General features: G+C 34.5%; 1 protein-coding gene across 3 annotated transcripts in view; it reads right to left on the bottom strand.

Annotated features, from left to right (window-relative positions):
* Positions 1–23,235, bottom strand: part of LOC118191660 (uncharacterized) — a 147,385-nt gene that overhangs the window by 112,843 nt on the left and 11,307 nt on the right. For 2 of the 3 annotated variants that reach the window (XM_035362493.2, XM_085816978.1), the window contains exon 2: positions 1,335–3,717. The exons of the other annotated variant lie outside the window; for it this stretch is intronic. In XM_035362493.2, coding sequence (XP_035218384.1) covers positions 1,426–3,693 — 2,268 coding nt within the window. In that variant the 5' untranslated portion in view covers positions 3,694–3,717 and the 3' untranslated portion in view covers positions 1,335–1,425. Of the gene's footprint in view, positions 1–1,334; positions 3,718–23,235 lie in introns of those variants that run through there. 3 annotated transcript variants of the gene reach the window in all.

Genomic DNA, 23,235 nt, shown 5'->3' with positions numbered 1-23,235 from the left:
TCCCTTTGGACTAAACTATCAATACACGAGTTTTTGGACAAGCTTGTCAATAGAATATGTGAATTCTTCAAAAGGAGCTATTAATAATGTACTTTCTCTTGCTGAATATAGAAACCGACTTAATGCATTTGATTCAAGAATTCAGGTTCTAACATTGTGCCAGACATTGAAAGAATCTAACTGAAGGACGCAAGCATATGAAAGCTGGGAAAAAAAAAAAAAAAAAAAAAGTTATTTTTTTTTATTTTTTTAGCATTATTTATTTCATTTAAATTATTATGTCTTTCTTTCTTTCTTTCTTTCTTTTTTTTTTTTTTTTTTTTTTTTTTTTTTTTTTCCCAACATTAAATTTAAAAACGTTTCTCTTATAGTTACGATATAAATGCTTTAAGTGTCATCGTTAAAGCATAGAATGCGTTATTTCATAAAATAATATATAGTTCACGAACGACATAATTGAATCACTTAAATATAAAATTATTGGATTCTAAGACTTAATTAATGATTTCATTGACTAAATCACAATTAAAGTATTACAGACAGCAAACAAAAGCTGTCTGAACTAGTTGTAGTACTTAGAATTGTCATTATTATTATTATTTGTATTGTATTATAAGCTTTACTTATATTTTCCGCTGTAAAAACTCCTAGTATTAGCTATAAAAAACTGAAATATAAATATTACTGCAAACTTAACTATTTATCATCCGTTATTTTATAAAACAAAGAACTTGTTTGCATGTCAAATTACTTAAATTAATGGTCTATGAATAGCTAATTTATAGCATAACTAAAGAAAGTGTGAAATTATTAATCTGTTATGACTATTTAATCGACTTGGCTAGTTATTTAAAGAAATACCTAGCTATTCTGTGAAATAACTGAATTGAAACCTAATGGTAACGTATCTAACTATACCTGTGTCATCATTTTTCGTAGCTAAAAACCAAATTTACTCTAGTGCTTCTTAATTAAAAATTTTATAACTTACAACGTGTTCCGTAATTGCAAAAGTTTGGAAAACACAATTGTAAAGCAACACTCGAAGTCAAGTTCTTATAAAATGGCTTTTTAAATAATTAAGGCTGCATTAAGCATTGGATTTTTTTACAATATTAAAAATAAATATCTTACTCGTCGTACTTTCTTACACGTCAATTTAAAATTAATATGATTTATCGCAAATTAAAAAATGATAAATACCTCAATGAGGCTTCTTAAAAAAAAAAAAATGCAAGGAACGTTTAGCGCAGTAAGTTATCCACCAACTTATTTATTACGCAAAATTAATAATAAAATGTACACTACATGTGTAGGAAGGAAACAAACTAAAGTATAATAAGACTTTCATTTTAATTAGATTCGGAATTCCCTGAAATTTACAATAAAAACTGGTTCAAAAGCTCTTACAAATTAAAATTGTTTTTAACGATGATAGCTGTCTTCTCTACCCCTGTAAGATTTATGATGAGAACGTTTTGTTGTCATGTTCTCAAGAGATAGATCGGGAGCTGAAGATCTTGAAGTATATTTTGTCTTTTTTCTTTTGGAATTTGAATGTAAATTCTGAGTTGAACATTCCGGAGATATAGAAGATCTCGAATCTGATACATGTCTCAGTGCTTTCGCTTTTGACTTTGAATGCGAATTAAGACTTACACGATGTGGAGGTGAAGATGCAGATTTTGAATTTGAAATGTATTTTACTTTTTCCCTGTCTGACTTTGAATGTGAATTACGATTTGAGTCATCTGAAGATGAAGATGTAGATCCTGAATCTGAAACATATCTTTTTGATTTAGAATATGAAGTACGAGATGAAGAGCTTAACTTATGTGATAAGGCCTTGTCTGCATTCTGCTTTTCTGATGCGTACTCATGTGCATGAAATGAAGAATCTGAATGAATGGATGAAGAACTGGAACGTTTTGACCTTTTCTTTTTGGATTTCTTAATCTGTGATCTATCTCGAGAACGACTCGAAGATTCATTTGATGAAGAGGATGATCTAGGCTTTTTGCTTGAAGTTTTCTCTTTTTTCCTTCTATTTGAATCAGATTGTTTATCTACATTCCTTTTATCTTTTCCTAACACTAACATGGGAGACTTTTTACGTTCATCACGAGAATATCTTAAAGATTCACTTGATGAAGATGATGATCTAGACCTCTTCCGAGATTTTTTCTCTTGTTTCCTCCGATCTGAATCAGTCCATTTAGCAACATTCCTTTCATGTTTTTCTGTCTGAGGTCTTTTGTGTTTATCATGAGAATACCTTAACGATCCATTTGATGGAGATGGTGATCTAGATTTCCTCCTTGATTTATTCTCAGGTTTCCTCCAATCTAAATTAGTTCGTTTATACTCATTAATATTAGTCTTTTCTGATATAGAGGTATGACTTCTTTTATATTTATCATACGATGAATAATGATGGGGAGAGGATGGATCTTTTCTTATTTCCCTACATTCGTCTCTCCGTGTGCGGTTTCCATCTGCTTTACTACTTTTACAGTCATGTGATTCATTTTTATGTTTTCGCTTATGCTTCGGTGACACTGAATATTTTTGCCTATGAACTTTTCTGTGAGTCCGAGGTTCGTTACTATTTTCATCCATATCAAAAATCATATCATACCCACGTGATGAGTTCTGAGTATTTTTTATCAAAAAGTTCTGTGACTGGGATGGTTTTCCCTTTGAAGACTTCTTTTGCATATCAAATTGCAATTTTGAGACAGACTGACTAAAGTCAACATGGATTCGCCGATCGTCAATTAATACGTTGTCCATTTTAAAGTAAGCATTTTCACAATCTTCTTCATTTTCAAATTCAATGAAGGCATACTGTAAAGATTCCCCGGTTTTTTTGTCTTTAATTACCTCACAACTTTTTATTGGTCCAAATCGGGAAAAAATTATTTCTAAATCTTCAGAAGTTGTAACTGGATTCAGCTTGCACACAAATAATACATTTTCTGGAGGTTTTACATCGGCATCTGGTATATCTCCAACCATTTCTAGAATTGTGGCTCTTGCTTTTGCTTCACTTTCTTTAATTTTTTCCTCAATTTCCTCCATACTTTTGCCTTTGGTGTCATCAATTTCTTCATCAGCACCAATATAATTGGATTCCAACTGCTCTCTGGTAGGCTCAGGCGATGCATCGGGAATTTCTAATCCTTTAGGATCATCATAAGGATCATGCAGTACCACAGTATGTGTGATTCTTATATCTTGGTACGGACGGTTGTTAGGATCACAAATAGCTTCATTGATTTTAAGAAGAGTCTCAAAACCTTCAGCAACTTCACCAAATACGGTATGAACTTCATCCAGATATGTAAGATTTTCACCGAGGGTTAAAAAGAACTGAGAACCGTTCATGTTATTCCCATTATTGACCATAGAAAGAGTGCCGATTTTTTCATGTTTGAGGCGTGGCTTTAATTCAGCATCAAAATACTTCGCTTGTTCTCCGTACAAGCGACAAAATATAGATTCGCCATCTCGGCCCGTCGCTGTTGGATCACCAGTCTGAGCAATGAAATTTCTTTCAACTTTGTGGAAAACACATAAATTGTAATATTTCACTTTGCACAGTTTTAGGAAATTTAAGCATGTATTTGGTCTTTCTTTTAGATAGAGATCAACAGTTATATCTCCAATTGTAGTTTCAATTACCACAGACATCTTCAATTAAATCACGCCCTAAAGCTGCCAAAAGGAGGAGGAAAGAGAAAATTATTAATTCAATCATACAGATACATTACAGTAATAATGATGAAACAGGATTTAAACAGATCAATGAAAAGTGCTATAACTGTTGCAAAATTCCACGGTGATAGTTACGACACTTTTACTGTGGTAAGTATGTTTCTGGAACCACTGATGGATATGAGGAGAATATGGCCATCCATTTCATTTAATTAACAATTTTTGAAGAAATATTAGAACATGTAAAATATGAAAACTTGTTTGTGTATGCGTCTTAGCTGGAATTAGCTAACATTTTAGTTATGAAAATTAAATTGTCAATGCATACTCTGAATATGATAATATATACCAGTGCTATCTGTCTTCTCGAGGACAAAATTATGATGTGTATTGACACAAGAAGACACGCAGTGTGTTTAATTTAATCAGCAGAGTAAAGGATATTTTTTCTGGAATGAGCAGAACTGAAGTGGCTGTTCGCACATTTTTTAGGCGATTTTGCTTTGCTGTGAAAAAAAATCTTCTGCTTGGAATTTTTTTAAACTATTTTTCAATTATTATGTCTAAATCAGTGGTTGTGGAAATAAAGGAAGGTAAGGATTTTAGTGGGCACAATGTATATACAAATAAATATTTGTGCATGCATTAAATTACTAGCTTCAAATCTGACACAGGTAATCACTGGTATTTTAAATTTTACTTCTCCTCTTTAATATATTACAGTATGGCTCCCTTCAATTCTTCACATGTTATTTTAATTTAAGATTACCACTATGACCCGTTTTTTAAATTGCCTGTTCAGTCAATAAAAATTCAGCAATGTGACTGTAAAATATACTTTTGTTTTTCAATGTGATTAAAAAAGCATTCCTCTGCCAATGAAGAACTAGATATTACACTACTTTCACATAATTCGAAATCAATTTATTTGCATAGATAGTCTGAAACAGAATATTTCATTATGACAGGCCAAAAAAGATACTTATAAACTCCAATCCCCAACTTAAAGTATTTTATTTAAGAATGTTTTTAAGCCTTTTAAGAATTTACTATATGTGTGTTAAGCACACTGTAAGAATTGTGTTAATTTTATTAACAGTTAAATTTTAAGTTAAAGTTCCTTTCTGTCAAGTTCTTAACTTCAACTTACTACTTCCGGCCAGAACGTAGTTTTGGAATCTTGCTGAATATTAAATGAGGAGGAGCGGTATTTAAACCACGAAGTTACTTACTGAGGCAGAGAGAATCAGAGTTTCTGATTTACGCGCGTCTGCCTTTTTGGCCACTCTCTCTCTCAAAGCTGTTATTACGTCCGGCCTTATTCAGGCCCTTGCTAAGCTTCGTAGTCAAATAAGTTAAGGGGCCAGCTCAATTTGAACCTTGATAGCTTCGGCTATACTTCTTTAGTTAATCTTAGTTTTAGTTTAATTCTTAGTCTTTTAAGTTCAAGTCCAAGTGCGGGCTTTGCTAGTACACACCCAGGAGGAGTTTTGTTAAATCTTATTGGAATAATAAAGGGTTAGTTACCCTTCTATCTTGTTGTTTCTTGTCACCGAACGCAAGCGATTATTCGCTTATCAGTTCTTAGATTCTTCACTTCCAACATTAACTTAGAATTCCAAAGAGAGGAACTCTACAACACAATGGTTGTTATTTAATATAATCACACAAGTAACAGTAGAACTGACAGTGATATCTTAAAAAGCCTTTGCTTTAAAACATTTTCTGCTTAATAAGTTGGTACTGATTATATCCATTTCCACCAAAACGTCACAAACTCATTAGAGAAAAACATTTGTTTCAGTATCTTTATATCTATTTGATAAATGCTTCCAGGGATTTATAATTTATTTCCTAAACAATATTGATTAATTGATTATATTAGTAGAATATTTTAAAAGAGTGAATCCATACTAATAAGTTATATTTTGAAAGATGTTTTGAAGTAACTTGAAAGCAAAATGTTAATAATGTTTTAACGGGGACTGGAATTAAATCATCATGAAGAACAAAATTTCAATTGTAAAAGGAAAAATTAAATTAAATGCATGTAATCATTGTCATTGATCGGAAATTAGTTGACTTATTGTTCATTGAAAGGGAGTTGGGAACAAACCAACTCCCGTTCAATGAACAATAATTAATAAATAAATACGTAAATACGAAGGTGTTTCGTCTTTACTTGAGTAATAAGGTTAAGCCAAACCGGCAATTCTAGTCAGACCAAATAATTCCGTGAATAGAAGGGATTATGAACCAATGCTGATACTCAAAGAATTTATTCTTATGAAACATTTTAGCCAATTCAATTTTGAGTGAAAAGCAATTTCTGTAGGGAAGTCCGAAAAAACTCGAGTAACCGTCTCCCGACACCCCCGTGTTTATGCATTTGATTTCTATGTTATTTGTGAAAATTAAACATTGGAAATTGTCATTATGAAATACAATTCAAAGTATAAAGTTGAAATAAACATAGAAGATTACAAAAAAAGATAAATAATGCAAACTTTGTAAAAACAAATCAAAAATAATATAAAAAAAAATAATAAGAACAGTGAATGTACATGAAGATATAAAGGCCAGAGAAAGTATTAATTAACTTACATTCTTTCTAGTGGAGAGTCGGCAAAGTGTTCTCTTCGCGTCTGACACAGAAGTGTAGGGTGTTCGAAAAATTCTTAGCACCAGCGGGGGCTTTGAATAATATCAGTCGGTAAGACTTGGGTGAAGTAATTTATGGTAGTGGGTGGGACTCGGAATTCTTGAGGGATGTATTATGTGGAGTTCTTATTTGAGTGAAACTGTCTGTTAAGATTTTTTTGAAAATACTAGTGAATGGAAATTAATTAATTTCTGGCTAATTGTCGTGTCGAAATGATTAAGAATTTAAGAAAGGAAAAAAGGAATTTTCACTGTCTAAGAGCTATTAGACAGACTAAAGATTATGAAATACGCCCATTTTTTTAGTAACAGCATAAGTCTGAAGACGATTAGCTTTTTACAATAAATACAACTGAGTAATTACACTATATACAAATCCTTCAACTGATAGTCATCCAACTCAAATTGAAATCATTAAATGTCATTCCACTAGATAACAAAGTTGAAAATTTAACGCCATGCCTGCTACAGGCAACCCAAAAAAACAATTTCTATGAAAAACTAACTGTCTGCGGCACCTGACATATGAAATATATAGGACAGACTAAAAACAATCTTAACTTTCGAATCAATAACCATAGAGCTCAAATTAAAAAATTCAAGGCACAAAAAAATAGCATTAAATTAAGTACACCATCACAACTCAATACAGCAGAATTAGAGCACTTTAAACACCATGACTTCAACTCTATTCAACTTCAGATATTACATATAATACCCAATCACAAAAAACGAATTTTTCAGGAATCTCTCTATATACTAAAACAATGTTCAGTTTATCCATATGGACTTAACACTTATATACATAGTCATAGAAATACTTCTAAAAAATCTATTTTCAACCAATTTAAGCTTTACAGCAACAAAACGCAAAGAGGAAAAAGAGTAAGCAAATTAAAAAATAATGCGAGATTTTTATCACTTGCATTGAAAAAACAATTGAAATCTTTTTTTGACACAGACAACTTCCCCAAGAAACTTCTCAACTGGTTACACTCTTGTACTAATTCTTTGTCAAACTAAAAAAATTCATTCAAGAAAGCTACGACGACATACAAATCATTAAAGACATGATTCTCGATTTTAGTCTTTTCAGACTTTCTAATAGTCTCACTCAACGCAAAATTTATTTTAAAGTCAATTTTCTGCATCCGCAGTTTGACAATATTCATTTCTCAAGAATCATCAGCAATTGTAAAGTTTACTTCCCAGCTGTAGATACAATACCAATGGTTGCATTTAAATATCAAAGGACCTTAAGCAACTTGCTCACTAACCACCATGAAATAGATGAAACAGCAGAATGACATTGTAAGACACCAATTTACAGCAATTACGTAGATTCTCATCACCAGCACATAATTACTGGCAACCTGAATATCATACAAAACCATCAACTAAAAACACTAATGAGTTATGGTACAAAATTTAGACCAGTCAGAAACATGACTAAAAATTACTGTTACAAGACTTTCAAAAACAACATCAACGAATTTATAGTTAAAGCAAGCTATGAACTGAATTTACCCATAGATACCTTCTTAAAATGGAAAGATAAAATTTTTCAACGCATATCCACCGAAATCAGTCACCTCAAGTTTAAAAGTACACTGAATTGGTCGCAACTTACATCAGGTATTAAAAAATTAAAACAGCTTTTTACTATTACAAAAATAGATAAAGCAAATAATAACTTTAGCATTACATGAAAACAATTCTACGCAGAAATTATTCATAAAGAACTTCTCAACGCAACTACTTATCAATTAGCCAACCTTACAGAAACATCTATAATAAACAGGATTAAAACTTTTCATAAAAAAATCAATATTACTTTAAATACAAACTACAACAGATTCACTAACCTTTATGCAATTCCCAAATTCCATAAAACACCATTGAAATTCAGATTTATAGCTAATGGAACTAATAATTACAAGAAAAATGTAGACTATTATTTTTCAATTCAACTTAAAAAAATCTGTAATTTTTTTTTCAACGATTGTAACACTAATCATAACTATTGCTGGATCATCCATAATAACACTCCTGCCATTAATGCCATTCAAACAATTAACATCCAAAGCATTAACTGCTATGACTTATATACCTCACTGAAAACTTATATACCTCACTTCCTCTAGAAGAAATCTATACCAGTCTACTTGATCTGCCAAAACTCTTCCCTAATATGCTCACAATTATGACTCTTAACAAATGGAACACCTACCTAAAATGCACACTTTTTCATAACTACATCAGGTTTCAAAATCAACTTTTTAAACAAGTCAGAGGTTTGCCAATGGGCTTACATTCCAGCACCTCGATCTGTAACATCTTTTTATTTATCAAAGAATTTAACTTCCAAAAAAATCTACAACCACAAGAGTTAAATTACTACAAGCACACCTACAGATATATTGATGACCTTATTACAATTAATAATTTTGGTAAAATTGAACACTCTGAGATTTATCCAAATTGTCTTACACTTAATAAAACTAATAATTCACAAAATAACATAGACTATCTAGATCTTCAAATCATTAACTACAAAAAAATTTTACTTTTTGACAAAACAAGAAACTTCAATTTCAATACTAACAAATTAATAAATTGGAATTCCAACATATCCAAAAAAGTAATTAACAATACAATAATAAATCAAATACAACGAATTAAAATTATCTGCACAGATACAATAGATTTACAACGCGAAATTTTGCTCCTTATTAAAATTCTCAAAAATAATGTAATACCCATTCAATTTATTAACCACTCCCTTAAAAGAGCAGGCGTTAAATACTCACTCTAAATCATTTAACTGATAGGGATATGATAATTTGTCCCTAAACCTGAGAAGGCGGTATAAGTTGGATGACTATCAGTTGAAAAATTTGTATATAGTGTAATTACTCAGTTGTATATATTGTAAAAAGCTAATTGTCTTCAGACTTATGCTGTTACTAAAAAAATGGGCCTATTTCATAATCTTTAGTCTGTTTAACAGCTCTTAGACAGTGAAAATTCCTTTTTTCCTTTCTTAAATTCTTAATCATTTTGACACGACAATTAGCCAGAAATTAATTAATTTCCATTCACTAGTATTTTCAAAAAAATCTTAACAGACAGTTTCACTCAAATAAGAACTCCACATAATACATCCCTCAAGAATTCCGAGTCCCACCCACTACCATAAATTACTTCACCCAAGTCTTACCGACTGATATTATTCAAAGCCCCCGCTGGTGCTAAGAATTTTTCGAACACCCTACACTTCTGTGTCAGACGCGAAGAGAACACTTTGCCGACTCTCCACTAGAAAGAATGTAAGTTAATTAATACTTTCTCTGGCCTTTATATCTTCATGTACATTCACTGTTCTTATTATTTTTTTTTATATTATTTTTGATTTGTTTTTACAAAGTTTGCATTATTTATCTTTTTTTGTAATCTTCTATGTTTATTTCAACTTTATACTTTGAATTGTATTTCATAATGACAATTTCCAATGTTTAATTTTCACAAATAACATAGAAATCAAATGCATAAACACGGGGGTGTCGGGAGACGGTTACTCGAGTTTTTTCGGACTTCCCTACAGAAATTGCTTTTCACTCAAAATTGAATTGGCTAAAATGTTTCATAAGAATAAATTCTTTGAGTATCAGCATTGGTTCATAATCCCTTCTATTCACGGAATTATTTGGTCTGACTAGAATTGCCGGTTTGGCTTAACCTTATTACTCAAGTAAAGACGAAACACCTTCGTATTTACGTATTTATTTATTAATTATTGTTCATTGAACGGGAGTTGGTTTGTTCCCCTTGAAAAGTCAACTAATTTCCGATCAATGACAATGATTACATGCATTTAATTTAATTTTTCCTTTTACAATTGAAATTTTGTTCTTCATGATGATTTAATTCCAGTCCTCGTTAAAACATTATTAACATTTTACTTTCAAAATATAACTTACTAGTATGGATTCACTCTTTTAAAATATTCTACTTTAATTAAACTTAGGAGATAATATAATCAATTAATCAATATTGTTTAGGAAATAAATTATTATTAACTTACTTTGCAGCAATTGCGCATGTAGTAGTAATTTGTTTTCGCACTAAATGAATTTAAGATCTTACAACATTATATATATATATTTCCATAGAAGACACACAGACTTTCGAGTATTTACTGCTGTTGTTCTCTCCATGTACATAATGGTCTGCTTTCGTTAAAAAAATAGGAAAAAAAAATGCATAAACTCGGCAAAATACATAACCTCTACACTGCACACCAGCCATGATCACAATTGTAATCTAACAGTTCAAACTGCGGATGTAAAGAAAATAAAATAGGGTAAACTCCAGTTTCATTGCAATTCATTACAACAAAAACAAATGTATTCAATGAATAAAGAAATATGAATCAAAAAAACAATCATTGAATTTCAAATGTGTAAATACACGTGTGCCATATGCAAGGCTGGTGCCTGGTGCATTTCTGGCATCCGGTGTCGATTTTGCTGCTCAGTGCAATCTCTATGAGCTCTAAATTCTGCTGGGGCCTCCCTATATTCTAAAAATGTTGCGTTTCCAAAATTGTGTTGCCCAGCAACTTGTCAAAATTCTAAAACTTTCGGCATGCTCAAATTTTTCCTCTCGGTGCTTCTACAAATGCTAAAAATTCTGCCGTTCCTAAATTTTCCACCACTGTACCATTTGCACCAGCCCTGACTGAACACATATCTACCTGGTTTGCCAAATAAAACCTTATATGGGCTGCCACATAATTACTTTTTTTGGGAGCATAGTGCACTGTTTCATCAACATTTTTATTTACTTAATGAAAGTATTTACATGACTGCAATAAAAAGAGATCCATTTATTATCATCAAAGAGGGAAAAAACTTAAAACATGGTTCAAGGAATATAAAGAAAGTTTTTCTAAAGGATTTATGATTGTTGCTGGTTTTAGATATGAAGGCAAATTCAAAATAGATTTTGTCCCAAAAGTTTATAGACTTTACTATATTATGCGTTTTAGAAAAATGAAAAGGACAAACAACAAATAAAAATGTGTTTATTTACATCACATGTGACTTGCATTCCAGTAAATATTTAACTAAAATAGCAGTTTGTATTTTAGAAAAAATAAAACTGAAGAAAAATATGTGTCCCAAAATATTTATAGAATATTAACATTTTAACAATTGATCAATTTCAAATAACTTAATATTTTAAAGTCGCCTCATTATTCCTTATGACGTCGAATACACTTTTTTTCTATTGAGAAAACTAAGTTTTTGTATTAATTCTGGTTTCACATTGTACCATGCATTCTAGATGGCTGCTTTTAAGTCATTCACAGAAGAAAACTACTTCCATTGTTTCAAACCCTACGAGATACTCCACACATTCTCGATCGGGTTAAAACTGGACTAATTGGCGGCCACTCAACAGTGACATATTCATGTCTAAGTCATTTTTCTAGCATTAGAAATGAATTAGAATTATGAATAGGAGTATTGTCATGCTGGTACACAAAATTTTGACTTCCAATGTTTTTTGCAAATTACATAAGATTGTCTCTTGTTGCTTGTATGCATTTAGACGAATCGTGCCGTGTCGTATCTAGAAAGTAGAAACCCATTTGTCCATTGAGCCCGAAAGCTGCTTACATCGCAGACCTTGCAATCTCATTCGTTTGTGATGCTTTGAGAGCGCTAATGATAGAGAAATTTTAACGCGAAACATATAACCAGATTCTTTGATTTGCCTATGAATAGTGCTTTTGGATATTTGCAATCCACAATCTCTGCGACTATCCGTCACTCGGGGTCTTCCTGAACATGGTTTTGGCTGATGTGACGTCTTAAGAGACATTACATGATAAATCATGCTTACAAATCGATTCAGAAGTTTCAAAATCTCTTCAACAGACCTACCGAGCGATTCCTAGCGTTCAGAACTCTATTAACTTCAGCATCAGAAAATTGCATAGCTTTACGCGTGCTTAAACGCAGTTCAAATGATCTTTCTCCTTTTTTAAATGGAGGTTTGAATAAGGGCATTATCATATAAAAGGATCAAATTCCCCATCACGATTGTTTCTAAGCCAATCTGAACAAAGCTACTGTTGCGTAGGTGTGAGTTTGTAATACATTGAATGCACACAGGTCCAAAGATAGATTAATAAAAATTTTTATCAAAATAAACACTTCAAAGTTCTGGAATTTTCTTCAGAAATACTCGTACAGGAGTTCACAGTATCACAGAGTACAATAAGTAGTTACGTATCAAACTACTAAGAACGTTAATCACAAAGCTCATCTAAAGAGAAAGCTAACTCGGAGATCTCAGTTTACGCATAACTTGTAACAGCGATAACTAGGCAACTGGGAACAGATGAACTGAACTGAATTATTATTGCCGAGAATGACACACAGCGGTGCGACGCTTCGGGCTTCGTAAAATAGTGTCCGATGGACGCATCACGTAATACCAGTCTGGACCTTGAGGCCCCACAGGGGGTTCAGAGGAAGAGGGAAAAGAGGTGGCCAGCAGTCGCAAGGCCAGAAAAACAAAACTTGAAAGAGAAAAGGGCAAGGCAGGAGCAAAGCAGCGTAGTCGTAATGTAAACATAAAATACGTCAGAAAAATAAAATGAAAAAAGAAAATACGGTGCACAATTAGTGGAAAATACATACAGGTAAACTGAACATGTTCAAACAAAACTAGTACAGGTAAAATAGTTGCAACAGGAGTTTAAGTAGGGAAGTTATCGTTACGACAGAGGCGAGCAGCATAGGAGCGAATGTCACTGTCTTCTGCTAAAATTTTGTAGTTGAAAGTCTTAAAGGACTTCAGATGGGCACAAACCTTGGCCTTTTTGTAGAAGTTTCCATTAGCTTTATTTAAAAAGTCCTCAATACTTTCAATATTTAGTTCTTTGTGCAGCCTTTTCATTCAATACGTAGAAGTGCGCATTTGTTATCACTCTATAAAGTATATCTCCCACCTTCTTGGCGTGCCTTCATGTATGGTGGTCTGCATACTGAGCCGGTATTCCAGAGGTCCGTGGTTCGATTCCCGGCGAAGGCGTTGTTAATTTTTCATCTTTCCTACTTCCACAAAATACCTAATGTCTCTACAGTGGCGCCCGAACGAAAAGGGTGTTGGATGATGATTCTCCTCACCCAGGATTTGGCGATTGGGTCCCCTATAAACCCCCAGTCGCCCTTTAAAAGGAAGAGTATATAAGGTATTCCCTCCCCCCTTTCTTGCCGTGTCTTGGTGGTGTGGTGTTGCACACTGGGCAGGTATTCCAGAGGTCCGTGGTTCGATTCCTGGCGAAGGCGTTGTTAATTTTTCATCTTTCCTGCTTCCAAAAAATACCTAATATCTCTACAACTCTAAGGAAATGATTCTGAAATTTTTTCAGCTTGACTATATTAGTCATAGACGCTGTCGCCCAGGCGGGTGAAGCATAAGCAATAATTGGTCTTAGAACCATGACGTACAGAAGTCTTTTCTTATTTAAATCCAGTTTTGAATCCCCAATGAGGGGGTGTGGTGTATTATGGCAAAGCACACTAGGGGTATCTGTCTAAGGGGAGGGATGCCTTAGTGGAGGACTTTCTAAGGGAAACCCCCAATGAGGGGGATGGGAGAATTCATGACACCTATTGCTTTGCTGCGTATCTTGTTGATGTGGCCATTTCAGTTCATTTTATTGTTTAAGGTTTTTCCCAAATACTTTGCTTTGTTGACGTGTGGAACTTCGACCCTGAAGAGGTAAAGTTTTCTGCGTATGGACAAATTTTTCTTTTTTCCTTGTATCATTAAGAGTTGTGACTTGTGCGCATTGATGAAGATGCACCACAAGGAGCACCATTTTTCTACTGAAGGGATAATATCCTGCAATTTCTTTATTGCATGATTGGCATTAGCAGACTTCACAGCTAAGGCTGTGTCACCTGCGTAGCATCCAAAAAAATTGATTATTATCCATTTATGGCTTGGAGTAGTCAGCGACAAGAAGAATATAATATGGGGAATTACAAGAAGAATATAAGAGAATATAATATGGGGCCAAGGATGGACCCTTGGGGACCCCAGCATTAATGATCCGGAGATCAGAGTATTCCTTCCCATATTGCACATAAAAATTTCTTCCTGTGATGAAAGACATGATAAGTTCAATGAGCTACCTGTGAAATCCAATTTTAATAAGCTTGTAAATAAGCCCCTCATGCCAGATGCTGTCGAACGCTTTCGCCACGTTCAGCATGAGTAGGGTAATATTATTTCTATTATGCAGCGCTGCACCAATTAATTCAATGAGCCTTACTAAGTTCTTTGTCGTGGCAGACTTTTCTAAACCCAAATTATTTCTGGGGGAAGCAAATTCATTTAGGGTTGCAATTCTGTTTAGTATTATGCGTTCATAAATTTTGGCCAAACCAAGTACCAAGTTGATAGGCCAGTAACCGTCAGCCTTATTGGTGTCTTTGCCGGGCTTGGTAATAAGAATTATTTTCGCCTTCTTCCACTTTTCAGGAAAATAAGACAGTGTGAGGCAGGCGTTCAACACTCCCGTATATTTACTTATGAAGTTGTAAGGGAGATTTTTCAGATCAAGGTTGCTAATTTCATCATGAACTGGTGCATTTTGAATTTTGAGCTTCTTAATAATCTAATTTACTTTGTTGGCGGGTGGTAAAATCAACCATGTTTCTCACTGTAGGAGGAGTAAGCCAATCTCTTACTGTGTAGCAAACTTCGTAAGCAAAGCTTGCATCTTTAGGGTACGTATTTAGTTTAAATTGATTTTCAAGATGATCCCCTAGAGCCATAGACTTATCCTTGTCTGTGAGCGCCGCATGTTTATTTGTATAAATTGGGCGGTTACAAACATAGCTACACTTAAGTCCTTTGTTAACATCCAGAAAGAGCCGCTCTGAGTATCAAGATTGAAAATTTTCTCCTCCCATCTGTCCATTCGGAAATTGTGAATATCTTTTTTTTTTTTTTTTTTTTTTTAATTATTATTTTATTTTCTTGCTTAGTTTGTTAAGCCTTTTCTTTAAACTGGGATCCCAGGTGAAGTGCCAAAGCTTTCTTAGTCGATTTCTTTGATCTGATCCCTAATTTTAGCAGGAAGTCTATCAGTGTGCTGCTCTTTAGGAACGGAACGAGAAGCTTCCTAAATAGCCTTATGAATGTGGGAGGTAATGTTCTCCACTGCGGCGTCAGTGTCACTTTGTGTTTTAAGCGTGTTGATATCTGGGGAGGGGGGTTGTTTGCAGAGGATGTTGTGAAAACGTTTCCAATCAGTGATGTTCTTGTATCCTGTCTCTTTGAGCTTGGTAATCCCAAACTTGTATTGATCCGAGGTGAGTTCTTGCTTAACTTCGAGACCTATAGGAAGAGTAGTATTAGTTAAAACCAGATCTGGAATATCCGCTCTTCTGGGGTGATTTGGTAAATATGTTAAATTAATTCCGCAAGATCGGCAAATACTTTTTTCGCTTCATCAATAATTTGTGTATTCACTCCTATGCTTAGTACCAGCACGTATGACTTATTTTCGATCACGAGGCTGGTGCAGAGTTTAGGTTTGTCTTTTTCGTTATTTTTTGGGGGGAACTTCTCACACCCCGTAAAGTTGGAGGTCTGGGAAGAACCACAATCAGCACAGCGTCGTGGTATGTCTGTTGTTTTTGTTTTGACATAAATAGGAAAAGTGTCCTTCTCCGCATCTGACACATCTAAGTTGGTGATTACATCCGCTTTGGGTGTGATAAAACCCCTGCCATCTGTAGCATTGCAGGGGTCCTGCTCTACCTTTATAACGTTCAACATTAATTTTTAGATCACATAAGTAACTTTCATTAAAAATTTTAGCAGATTTTCTAGTCTTAGGAAGAGTGACTAAGAAGAGGGGAATTTTAATCTATTCTCCTTCTAGTCAACTGTTTCACCCTTTCAATCTTGTAGTCTTTGGCTTCCAATTCCTCCTACATTTCCTTAGTGATGTCCGAAGGTAAACTGTGGAAAATTACTTTGATTAAGATTCTTGTCCTCAGGCAGGTGTATGAGTGATGCTCTATATCTGAATTTGTCTATATGTCTGAGAATTTACGGCCACAATTTTGACTCCATTCGGGATCATTTGTCCATGGGTATTGCGGATTCCTTCAGTTTTCAACATTGACCAAATTTGGCCCCATGTAAATGTATTAGTCTTCGCTACAATGCGGAGAACTCTCTTTGAGCCTTCGGTAATGTTAGTGTCATCAGTGTTGTTTTGCTTTTTGTTTGCATTATTAGAATTATGCACTGGATTCCGCATATTTGTTTCAATTTCACATGTATCCATTTCGTTAGTATCTTGTTCCTTTTCACACTTTTTTGCAGGAATTTGTTCATTTGTTTCCCCTTCATAATTAAGTGAATGTTTATCATTATGATCCTCAGTAGAAATTTTGGGTTTCTGTTTAAGTAGCATTATATGAGCATTTCTTGTCCAGACAGTTTGATCACCTTTCCTTTTAGGTGTATAATCTTCGTCTGAACCTGTGTCTTTATCCAATGGAATTTCCTTAGTGTTTTTGTGGGTATCTGTGTTCTCAGTAATTTGTGGACGGATATTCGAAAGGGCTACAGTTGTGCTCGTGTGGTATAAACAGTTACTTCGGAAGATATCCACGAGACTTTGTTTTATGAATAACTCAGTTGAAAGAACACGAGACTTCGTTTTATGATTCCATTTTTTTATGGCATCAGTTTTCGGCGTTGCCAAGCACATTCTAATCCGTGTTTGCTGAGTGATAAGCGTTCAATGAATTGAATGTCGCTATTAATTGAATTATGTATTGTATTTTTTCTGTTTATGCTAGCTGCTGATGTCAAGTGTTTAATAAAATTGTCAAGAAGCATGAGCAGAATCCAAATAGATAAAATTTATTTCTTTTTTTATAAATATTGAAAGTATAAACAGATACTCTAATAATAGACTCATTGTGTCTAATTATTATTAAGGTTTATATACGCGTATTAAAAGAGCCTGTACAGAACAACCGTTGACGGGTATTCTCGGCGTAGTTCTGATTTTGGTTTTGATTTTCGTTACAAGTGGCGTCTGCGACAGGATGCAGTAAGGTTACTGTTAAAATTATTTTGTTGAATAGTATTTTGTGAATTAAACCTGGTTTAATTGATCGTTTTATTACAGATCTTCTAACTGCAAAACGCAGGGGAATGCGTTCTTCCTATACCAAGACTGTTAATGTTTTCAAAAACAAAATTGGTAAGGATGATTTTTCAGCAGATATAATTAAAAATAAATTTACAAAGTTGCAAATGTTACAGAAAGATATTGAGGAACTTTACAAGCAAATTTTGAATTCTATAATTTGGAATGATGTAACGCCTGGAAAAGTTAATGATGAAATGGAAAGCTGGGATATTTATAAGGATGAATTTAGTACCATTTCTTAGTTACTGAGAAGCTAGGTGCCTTCAAACAGGTAAATTTAAAAACTAGGTCGCAAGATAGTGTTTCTAGTAATTCACCTCGTAACACTAGATCGTTAAAGCTCCCGAAAATAGAGCTTAAGAAGAGCGATGGAGAATTATTGAACTGGCTTCCATTTCAGTCTCCCTGATTTTCACAAAAGTGATAAATTTCAGTATCTTGTGCAAAGAATGAAACAAGGAAGACTTTATTGACAGTTACCCAATGTATGCGAAAAATTATTCAAAAGCTATTAGTGCTCTTAAGGAACGTTTTGAGAATCAAGATTTAATAATTAATGAATTAATTTATTAATTATACATGAGAGAGTTTGTAAAGTTGATTGTAAGAAATGTTAAGACAGGTAGTAGTGAAAAATGACCATTGCCGTAATTATTTGATAAGATTGAAGCACAACTGAGAACTCTCGAATCCTTAAATATTAAAATGAAAAACAATACTTGTTGGTTATATCCCATGGTAGAATCATGCATCTCGGAGGAGGTCCTCAGAGTCTAGCAAAGAAGCCCACTTTCTGGAGAAGTAAACGAAAGTCAGGATAACTAATTCAGAAGTCAAACAACAAAAATCAGCATTATATTTTCAAAATTTTTCGATGGTTTTTTTAACCATCGAAATTTTGCGAAAATTACGAACCCTGCGAAAATTTTGAAAATATAACGCTGACTTTTGTTGTTTGACATCTGAATTTTGCAAAAATTTTGAAACCATCGAAACTAGTCCTGTGAAAATTTTGAAAATATAATGCTGTTTTTTGTTGTTTAACTTCTGAATTAGTATTTATTCGGCGTGTTATTGCGTCTTAATTATAGAAAGTCAGGTTATTTTTCGCCTAACTAATTTGATGAAATTTTTAAGATGCGAAGTGGAAGGGGAGAAAAGACTTGGGGTGCATTTGAAATTTTTGGGCAAAAAGACAAGTATTACAATAAATTGAAAAGGGGTTCAAAAGACAAATTTAAATCGAAACAGTTAACGAATGTCCCTACAGCGGCAGGTATCCTTACGACGAAAGATAATAACTGTACTTTTTGCGATAAACTACATGATAAGGACTGTTACGAAGCACGCTCTCTTTCATTAGATGAGAAAAAGAATAAAATTAGGCTTAAGAGATGTTGCCTAAAGTGGTTTTCGGCTGGACATGTTGCTAAGTCGTGTAAACAGTTTGTACGTTGCTATGCATGTGGCAAGGCTCACACAATTTCTCTCTGCCCGGATCTGCAGATACAGGACAAGGCAACAGAGCCAAACATCGTTCAGGCAACTACGGCGGGACAGATGTGTTCCACGGAGGTAGCTCTCCTGACAATTAAAGTCAATGTGTTAGGAAAAACCAAGCACGAGAGAAATACGAGCGCTTCTAGATTGTGGATCACCAAAATCGTACATTTTGAAGTCTACGATACAGAAATTAGGACTAATTCCCATTGCAGAGAAAGCTGTGTCTCACACGCTTTTTGCAGGGGTTAAAATTGAACCAAACGTACATAAAAAGTATCGGAGCAAGCTATGCTCTCTCAACCTTTAAATGAGAAAAGAAATGAAATTTGCGTTTTTGGATGAGGAAGCTATATATGGAATATAGCACGCATACCTAAGGGCCCTATTTTATTTTAAAAGAACTTAAAAAAAAAGAACGAAAAAGAAAAAGAAAAAGAAAAGAAAGTTTTAAAAGAACTTAAAAGTGTAAAAAGATATGGCTGTCAGACATAGGAACAGGTTGCCCGAAGATAGATATGCGAATCGGCAGTGACATTTACGGTACAATTCCTCACACGGAAAGTCAAACAGCTCGATGGAGGTTTGACAGCAGTTGATACTACATTAGGATGGACTGTTTGTGGTCGACTTAAAGAGCATTTCGAACCACAAGGTAGAGGTATATTTACTTTGAATGTAAGTCTGACGTTTCGGGACTTAAACGTATGCGATCTTTGGAACTTAGACACAATAGGAATTTCAGATTCTCGCAGTAATTCTACAAAGAACGTGGAAGAAGATATTGCTTGGGAACAGTTTTTAGGCTCCTTAAGTAAAAATGAAGAGGGGAGATACTGTGTTGCTCTATCCTGTTTAGAACATAACATAGAATTACCGTCCAACAGAGAAATCGTGGAAAAAGGTTTCTCAGCACAGCACAACACAAAGACTTAAATCTTTGAATATATTTGAAGAGTACGATAAGGTTTTTAGGGAATGGCTTGCTAAAGGCATGATAAACTTCCGGTGTACGATCTTAAGTCTAAAGAACATTATCTGCCGCATCATTCTGTCACTAAGCCGGATAGTCTTACCACCAAGTTACAGCCGGTATTTGACGCGTCATGTAAATCTAAATGAGCATATTCCCTTAATGACTGTTTGGTAAAGGGACCGAATTTGATCAAGGAAATATCTGCCTTATTATTAAGATTCAGAGAGAAACGCATAGGAGTTACGAAGGATGTAAGAAGTGCAGTCTTACAAATTGAACTTAAAAAAGGGGATACAGATTTTTTAAGGTTCCATTAGTGGAAAAAGGATAGTCTCATAAATGTTTATTGCCACACAAGGGTATTTTTCGGTGTTAGATCCAGCCCGTATCTTTTAGATGCTGTCATTTCCTTCCGTTTGTCTCGTGTGTTTGCCGAGCGAAGGCACAGAGTACGCTCGAACTTTCGTAGCAGAAAAGATTTGAAATTCTTTTTATGTCGATAATTGTGTCACGTCTCTTGATACAGAGGAAGAGTTAAAGAATTTTATAGATAAATCAATTAACATTTTGGCAGAAGCTAAGATGGACCTACGGATGTGGACATTCGGCCCTATAAACGACGTTAATAAAATTTTGATGAATGATAATTTGGAATTTTTTTCTAAGAATCAGATTTCAGTCTTGGATATTCTATGGGATAGAATAGAACGGATGATAGCATTTCCATTCATTTTAAGCCTGTATCAAATCTACAACCTATCAAAAAGAGAGATTTTGTCCTTAACACAGGGAATTTTCGATCCGCTAGGATTCTTAGCTCCTGTATTATTACCGGCTAAGTTATTGATTCAAGAAGTTTTGTCTATTAAAGCACATTGGGATCCTGTACTGTCAAAAAAGGTCAAACAATTTTTTTTTTTTTTTTTTTTTTGAAATGGTACGGTAATTACACATCTTATCAGATTTGAAATTATCCTGCAGAACAGGATATGGAAACAAACAAACTTTGCATGTTTTTTGTGACTTGAGACAGAGAGCTTACGCGACTGTGATTTTCTTACGATGTGAAAACAATAGTGACACCAGTGTAAATTTTCTGACTGCAAAATCTTGTGTTGCACCTTTTAAAAAGACGACAATACCTTGTCTTGAACTTTTAGCCTGTGTTTTAGGAGTATGTCTAGCGAAGTACGTCTATGAAGCGAAGTTATCCTTAGATGAAACTGAAAAACATTACTGGTCTGATTCCACCACAGCTCTGTCATGGATCAAGCGCAATGATCAATGGGGAACTTTTGTAGGAAATCGTATCAGAGAGATTTGTGCACTTTCAGAGGCAAATCAGTGGTCTTATGTGCCAAGCCAGTTAAATCCAGCCAATATGTTATAATCCAGCCGATAGCCAGTTAAATCCAGCCGATATCTCGAAGTTGTACCCCTCATCAAATTCTAAAGAATTCATGATGGGAGAGTCGTAACTGGTTAAAGAATATGAAGGATGGTTGGTCACACCTTGAAATTAAACCCAATGAAGCATTAATTTCTTCAGAAATCAGAAAGGATTATTTAATTATGGCAAAGCACACGAGGGCTATCTGCCTAAAGGGACGGATGCCTTCGTGGAGGACTTTCTAAGGGAAGCTGGCTCTTATACACGTTACACATGAAGAAAACCACGAAAACACCCATGCAGCCAGCCCATTCGCGGGATACGAACCTCAGCCCGAACTACCAGTGTTCAGCGTCTTACCACTTGGCAGCTGGTTAGAAATCAGAAAGACAGCTATAGTATTAAACGTTAGTGTGAGTACTGATACATCTAAGCAGTATGAAAAATATTCTAAATTTTCAGCAATTGTAAGAATTTTAGCATGGGTTCTAAGATTCATTAGTAGCTGACAGGCAAAATCTGTAAATGGCGGAAAATTCTTGTCTGCAGCCGAGTTAAAGGATTCAAAAAACACTTTAAGTCTACTAGTTCAGCATGAAAGTTTTTCTTAGACTGGAGATGTAATAAATGGTCTCTCAGTCGTCAGAGATGAAACAGGACTCATAAGAGTGAAAACAAAGATTCTCGCAAGAGATGACGAATTTGGATTTAAATATTCAATTCTGCTTCCATCAAAGCATCATATTGTGCAAAGTCTAGTATTCGAATACTAGTGTGGAATACCGTGTGCTACTTTGATAGCAGGCAAGGTGTTGCACACCGTTCTTTTCGACGTTAAAGGTCCGCTACTTGTGGAATTCCTCAAGCACAGAAAAACCATTAACTCCGATGTGTACTGTGAGACACTCCGACGCCTACGCAGGTCCATCAAGAACAAAAGAGCGGGGCTGCTAACAGAGGGTGTGGTTCTGCTCCATGATAACGCGCGTCCACACGTCTCCAGAGTCACATACATGGAACTGGCCAAGTTCAAGTGGGAGGCACTGGACCATCCGCCCTACAGTCCGGACATGTCTCCCTGCGATTTCCATGTGTTTGGTCCACTGAAGAAACACCAGAAAGGAAAGCAAGCACTTCAACTCGGACGACGTACTCAAAGACACTGTGAAGGACTGGGTCTCGTCATGGCCACATGAATTCTGGGAACAAGGAATCCTGCGGCTTGTTTATTAGTGGGATCATTGAGCTCAAGCCTATGGTGTATATTTTGAATAAAGTCTACATTTGTACCTACCGTGTGATTTCGTACCTTTTCATTTGATCACCCCTTGTATTACAGTACTTTTACATAATATGAAATCAATTTATTTGAATAGATAGTCTGAAAAAGAATATTTCATTATGATAGGCCAAAAAAGACACTTATAAACTCCAGCCCCCAACTTAAAGCATTTTATTTAACCTGCGGGAAAGCGTGTGGAGTGTATCATACCCACACTCTACAAAAAAGTGGAATATTCCTAACTTGTCAAACTGCAATTATGTGCTACATTCAGTAGCTGACTTTCTAGTAGTGGTTGACTTTCAGAACTGCTTTTCCATGTGCTACTTTGGTAGATGGTTGCACGGATTTTTGGCAATTTACTTTGGCGCAAATATTGGCGCAGCTTTTACATTCATCAGCCATCTTGAAAAACGCCGTTTTTACACTATTTCACACATAGA

The sequence above is a fragment of the Stegodyphus dumicola genome, chromosome 1 (assembly GCF_044657685.1).
Source record: "Stegodyphus dumicola isolate Sdum_Otavi_A_Nest chromosome 1, ASM4465768v1".
Taxonomy (NCBI): domain Eukaryota; kingdom Metazoa; phylum Arthropoda; class Arachnida; order Araneae; family Eresidae; genus Stegodyphus; species Stegodyphus dumicola.
Note: the sequence above shows the minus strand (reverse complement) of the source record. Positions and strands in the feature narration are given on the sequence as shown.